Genomic DNA, 6550 nt, shown 5'->3' with positions numbered 1-6550 from the left:
AACAAAGCCTTGAGCGGAGAAGGATCTTGACTTAACCATGGGTGGAGAAGGTACTGCGAGTCAATCAAGTCACGTATCACACCAGGTTGGTGGACGATAGGGTGAAAAACTAATTAACCCCCTTTTTTGCCTTTTTGCTTTTTTTTTTCTTTAAAGCAATGCTTAACTTGTCAATTAAAATTCAAATATCAACATCTAGATTATCACAAATACATAAAACATTCAAATACCTAGATAACCATAAGTATTTGAAAATTTGTGTAAACATGCACTTACACAAGCGACAGGGCTTGGAGAGGAAGCACTTGGATACTCGCAATACTTGACATATTCAAATATTTAGATAACCACGAGCACCAGAAAATTTTCGACATATTTAAATACCTACGTAACCATAAGATTTGGAATGATGCTTGCTTATGAGCACAAGGCAACATAATAATTAAGGATTTGCGTATCATTCAGAATCAACTTTGCCTCTATATTGGCAAAATCCCAACCGAAGCACTTATTTCGCGTTAGATCGATGGACAACGCTTATGGAACATAGACAGGGAACTCGTGAATATTGTCCATCCATGGGTTGTTCTCCTTCGCCGGGTCGACGGTCCTCAACGCCTGCCAAACTGCACTGTTGCACTTGAATCCGGCCCCGGATGCGATTTGCCATGTCCTATCGCCTTTCCTAATCCTTCCTTTGGCCTCCAAATAGGCTAATTCATACCACACTGAGCTACTCGAGGTGTTCCCGAATTGGTACAAAGTCATTCGTGATGGCTCCATGTGCCACTTGGTGAGCTTGAGGCTCTTCTCCATCTCATCAAGAATAGGTCGGCCTCCAACGTGGATGCAAAAATGCTTAAAGGCCAACTTGAAGTCGGGAATGTATGGCCTAATCTTCATCTTGAACACCTTCCTTGCGACCAAGGTCATGAAGAACCAGAGCTGTTCTGACATTGGGAGCACTGCCGGGCCAAGGGTCTTGATGTTGGTCTTTATGGCTTCCTTGATGACCGCCACCAACTCCATGGATACCGACAAGCCGATCTTCTTCTCCTTGTCCTCTCGTTGGAACAAGCAACCATAGCTTTTGTCATCCGAGCCTGTGTGGGTGCGCACGGTGTGGATGAGCTGGTACTTGGAGCGGCGGCGGTCGGAGGACCGGTTGGAGAGGAGGATGGCTGCCCCACCCATTCGGAAGAGGCAGTTTGAGATGAGCATCAACCGGTCATTGCCGAGATACCAGTTGAGGGTGACGCTCTCGATGCTCACCACTAGGGCATAAGAGTTACGATGTACCTAGTGATTAACCCATAAGAGAAGTAATAACATTGGCTGAACTTTAATTTTGGTGAGACCTAAATTGAATCTCCCTAGTAATAAAACTTAGAATTTTGAGTACCTAGTAGATAAAGCATATAGTAAATTGAGAAAGTACAAAGCTTAAATTGTTCAATTTTGTTGTCATATATCAAATTCATAAATGCGAAAAGTCCTATTTCAAATCTAGCTATATTTTGGGCCATAATAAATCTTGGGTTGACTTATCAGTGGATCATTTTGTTCAACGACATCTAGGTTTCGAATGTTCCGAGTTCAAACCACTCACTAGCTCCTACTTCTCTACCAACCAAAGTGTAAACTAAGGAAAGTAATTACCTAAAATTTTACTATTGACACAACCTAAATAAAATGGTTTTTTTTTTATGACTTTATTAACATAACAGTCTTGGGGCTACTATGTAAATAATAATTTGTTTTGAGCCATAAATTTTTAAAGGATTTGATCCCAAAATAATTTATAACTATTTGTTGAATGGATTTTTGTGGTTTAGAACATGCTGTTATTTTCACATTAGATTAAAAACTGTCACTTAATCATTTTTTTTTTTTTTTTTTTTGTAATGATTCTAATTTTATGAAATACTTTTAAATTGAATGGTGCTAGCATCACCATCTCACAATGTAACAGTCAAAAGATGTCCACAAAAATTTCCTTTCTCAAACAAAATACATGGAAATTTCCAAGCAAGACATAGTTCTCCCTCTCTTTCATTTAAAATGTGTGGCTTAGGATTGGCAGTCCGTTTTCCAAGCTTAACAATATGGCTAGCTAAGCATTTTTTTTTAAATCACATGACACATTGTCAACATAAAGACTATGTTTGATCATTCAGAGTTTTGAAGAGGATGAGACTAGATAGTATAAGATATGAAATCCAAAAATTTTGTTATATCATATCCATTGTTTGATGATCACAGTAATAAAGTCGAATATATTTATATTATATCATGTATGTTGTTTGGTATAAACAACATATTAGTTTAAATGAACAAAAAATATTACAAGCAGAGATGGTGAAAATCTCTCACAACACTCTTGCCTACTTTATTTTTATTTGTTTTTCTTATTTTATTTTCCTCTCTTTTATAATTAATTTCTTTTTATTTCTTTCTTCCCCTTCCATCATTCTCTAATGAAATTTTGTTAAATAGTAAATTGTACAAACATACCTAAAATAATAAAATACCTAAAATATGTAATAATATAAATTGATTTTATATTTATATCTTTAATTTATGTTGTGAAATAGAATTGATTTGAATATATAAATATAAATAAGATTAAATGAAAATAACTAAATTGCTATTTTTATTCTAAATTTATTATATTAGAATTCAAATATTATTTATATTGAAATATAATTTTAATTTTGTTAATTTAAGAAATTTGTTATTCAAGAAAAATAACTTTCATAGTATGGATATTACAAATCCTATCTACATTTATCCCGCCTCTCCCATAGGATAGTTTTATCCAATTTATTTTTCCCTTATATCCGACTTTATCTTATGCATCACATTTAGGATATAATAAATTTTATCATATCCTAAATTGTATCTTAATTACCAAACGCAGCCAAAATGGATGCTATTTGCTAGTGAACCTAAGAAAAAAATTCTTACTTCCCAACTTATATTTAGCATTTCATTGGTCAATGGAAGTTTTCATTCTTTGTTTGCTTCGATATCGTTGAGGGTGTTATTCATAAAAAGTTCCTATTATCAAACTTATACTTTGAAGAATAGAAGAAGAGAGGGGAGAGAAGAAGCCAAACCTGTAGCAATTGCTTAGCAAGGTCGATAGAAATCAACCCAGCGCTGCAACCCATCCCACCAAGATTGTAGCTCAACACGTTCCCTCTGAGCTTGTAGTGATTCACGATCATTGACGACAGGGACGGTGTCGGGTTGAACAAGCTACAGTTCACAATGAGGATCCCTATGTCCTTAGCCTTGACCCCAGTCTTGGGCAGCAGCTGGTCGATGGCTCCGAACATCACGGCCTTAGCCTCTGCCCGTGCTTCTGCCATGCATAGGTTTGGTGGGACCTGGAGCACGGCCTCGGGCAAGTAAGTCCGCTGCCCGAGCCCGGACTTCTCAAATATCTTCCGCTGGAAAGCAAGGTTCTCCTCGGTGAAGGCGGTCGTGAGCTCCGAGATCTCCATGAATTTCTCGCCGGTGCATATCTGGGCCGGATTGGGCTTGTAACAGGCGAAGTCAACAAGGTAGACTTTGCTTGGTCGGGTCATGAAGTAGGGAGTTACCAGAAATACCATGACGGCAGGGAAGAGGACGACGGTGACGAGGTTGAACCTCAGTTGGTCCGAGAGTTGGGCCAGGTCTGAGGCCGTGAGGGTCAAGATGTGGGCTGAGGAGATGCCGAGGAGTGGCACGAGCAGTAAATAAATGGCGTTGGAGATGAGGTAGTGGAAGCCGAGCTTCACGTGCTTGAGCCTCACTGACGACAGGAAGCTTGGGAGGTTGGGGTTCGATGGTCTGTCCGAGTCTTGGCTTTGAGGTTCGACTGAGATAGGGAAAGCTTGGCTTAGGTTTTGCAGACTTATCTGTTCTTGTTGCTCGGCCATTTCTGCAGCCATTTCTGCAATAAAAAAACCAAGATTTTTGCAGCTTCGGAGGTTTCTTGTGCCTCTTCTTCAGAGGCGTTTCCTAAGAATAACAAAGGACGAGAACTTGGAGTTCCAAAAAGCAAACGGGGGAAATGGCCCAGAGAGAGAGAGAGAGAGAGAGAGAGAGAGAGAGAGAGAGAGGGTCTTAGCAATGCATGAGGAACATTGGGGAGTGTTTTGGGTGGATTTATAGAGTGCGTGGAGAGCGTAGAGGAGTTATTATACGGTTATTGCTAAGATTAGGAGAGGATTGCATATAAGGATTTAAAGTGAGTCATTTTCTTAAAAGAGATCATATGGTGCACTTTATCTTATATATAGTTAGGGGTATTTTCACACTGGTATTTTAAAAAATTTCTTATTTTTTCTCCTTCTCCTTTTGTTTTCTTTCTTTCTTTCCCTCTTTTTTTTTTTTTTTTTCCATCGTAATTCCTCACGCCTCCATCTTACTCTCTCCTCCTCTAAAGTCCTTTATTCTCTCCCCGCCAAACTGCCCACTGACGCCCTCAAGCTCGTTCACCACTGTCCTTGACCGCAACTCCAACACCTTCGTCATCAGATGGAGATCGATTTGAGTCCTTGATCAAGCGCAAGCAATCTAAGATTTGACGCTCATGCTTGATTTGAGACCTAGATCTCGTGCTCGTGGTCAAGCATGGCAACGGTGGAAGACAAAGCTCGGAGGTGTAAGCCATTAGCTCATCGCCCTTCCCTCACTCATCCTCAATGCCTAAACTCTAATTTGTCCTCGAACAAGCTCTCGTTGGTTTGGACAACAAGCCTAGATTTATTATAGGTTCCTGTAGATGGATTCTTCTCTGTGTTGTAATTATAGTGCGTTAATGGATCAATGAAAATTAGCAAAATGAGATACGTCTCTTTAGTTCATGTATCTCTTGAATCCATGTATTTCTTTAATTCGTATGTCCCTTGCGCACTGGTTCGGTGGGACCTGGAGCACGGCCTCAGGCACGTGTGTCCTCTGCCTGAGCCCAAACTTCTTGAGGATCTGCCACTGGAAAGCAAGGTTCTCCTTGGTGAAGGCGGTCGTGAGCTCCGACCACTCCTTGAAGGTCTCGCTGGTACATATCTGGGCTAGGTCTAGCAGGCGAAGTCGACAAGGTAGACTTTTTCTGGGCTAGTTCATGAAGTTGAAAGTGACCAGAAATATGACGAGGGTCGAAAAGATTACGATGGTGACGAGATTGAACGTGAGTTGTTCCCACAGTTGGGCCAGGTCTGGGGCCATAAGGATCGAGAGGTGGGCCAAGGAGATTTAAAGGACTGGCACGAGGAGTAAATACATGGTGTAGGAGATGAGGTAGTGGAAGCCGAGCTTCACGTACTTGAGCCTCACTGACATGGGGAAGTTTGGGAGGTTGTGGTTCGATGGTCTGTCCAAGTCCTGGCTTCGCGGTTCGACTGAGAGGGGGACTGTTTGGGCTGGGTTTTGTATACTTATCTGTTCTTGTCTCTCGGCTATTTCTGCAGAAAAGACAAGATTTTTGCAGCTTCGGAGGTTTCTTGTGTCTTCTTCAGTGTGGTTTACTGAAAAAATAATGAAGGACCGGAACTTGGAGTTCCAAGACCACATGAAGGGAAATGGCAAAGAGAGATAGTCTTAGCAAATGCATGGGAAAGACGGGGAAGTGTTTGGGGTGGATTTAAAGAGTGTGTGAAGAGCGACAGTGTAGAGGATAGCGGTAAGCATATCAGATCACTCAGATTGGATTGGATCGATTGGTTTGGTTTGATTCTTGGAGGCATCAGTCCGATTCCCGGTTCCATAAAAATAGATCCAACAATTTTTTGGCCGATTCCTAATTCTGAGGGGGAACCGGACCGACACTTTTAAAAAAAATACATATTTTAATTTCTTATCAATAGCAATAATGCTATAATTGAAATAACTCCAAAAAATATTTTAATATTTGTCACGACCTCTTTTTTTCGGTTCCCGCAGTCGGGTATGTGCGCCTAAGAAGGCTAATGGCTTGGCTAAAATTGGTTAAGCCCGGACTCTCCCAAGTCCACCAATTCACAACTTAATGGTTCAAGTTTTTAACCTGTAAATCAATTTTTAAAATGGAGTCGCCACTAATCGACTTGGGGTGGGCTGATTAGAAACCCAAGTGAAGTATTGGGAGAAATACTCACTCTTGTGCAACCAGAGAAATTAGGATCGGGGACTTGATTACACTAGTTAATCACTAATGCCCTTTCGGTACCTAATCTTGTTTAAACCTTGAGGTTTTTTGGATGTTTGAGGGATTTTCCATGCATTTTTGGGAGGAAAAACATTTTTTGAGTCTTTTTCTAATTTTTTGGACATAAAAGGGATTTTTTGGATTTTTTGGTATTTTTGGGAAAATACAAGTCTTTTTTGGCTTTTTCTGAATTTTTTGGCTTTTTTTTTTTTTGGAAAATATGGAATATTTTTGATTTTTTTGGCTTACCGGGTCGGATCCGCGGGTTGGGTCCGACCCGGGCCGCTGACCCACACGTGGACGAGCTCGACTGGATTTTTTTTTTTTTTTTACTTTACTGAAAGGACGCCATGGCCGGGTGTTTAGGGACAA

General features: G+C 40.4%; 1 protein-coding gene across 1 annotated transcript; it reads right to left on the bottom strand.

Annotated features, from left to right (window-relative positions):
- Positions 1–342: 342 nt before the first annotated feature.
- On the bottom strand, positions 343–4028 carry LOC104456149 (3-ketoacyl-CoA synthase 11). Its single transcript, XM_010070886.3, has 2 exons — positions 3120–4028; positions 343–1299 (listed from the first exon to the last, which is right to left on the bottom strand). The coding sequence occupies exons 1-2, from the start codon at positions 3939–3941 to the stop codon at positions 538–540; spliced, it is 1584 nt and encodes a 527-aa protein (XP_010069188.1). The 5' UTR covers positions 3942–4028; the 3' UTR covers positions 343–537.
- Between the last annotated feature and the right edge of the window lie 2522 nt (positions 4029–6550).

This window comes from Eucalyptus grandis, chromosome 8 (assembly GCF_016545825.1).
Source record: "Eucalyptus grandis isolate ANBG69807.140 chromosome 8, ASM1654582v1, whole genome shotgun sequence".
NCBI classification, from domain to species: domain Eukaryota; kingdom Viridiplantae; phylum Streptophyta; class Magnoliopsida; order Myrtales; family Myrtaceae; genus Eucalyptus; species Eucalyptus grandis.
The sequence above is the reverse complement of the archived record's forward strand: the minus strand, read 5'-3'. Positions and strand labels throughout refer to the sequence as shown.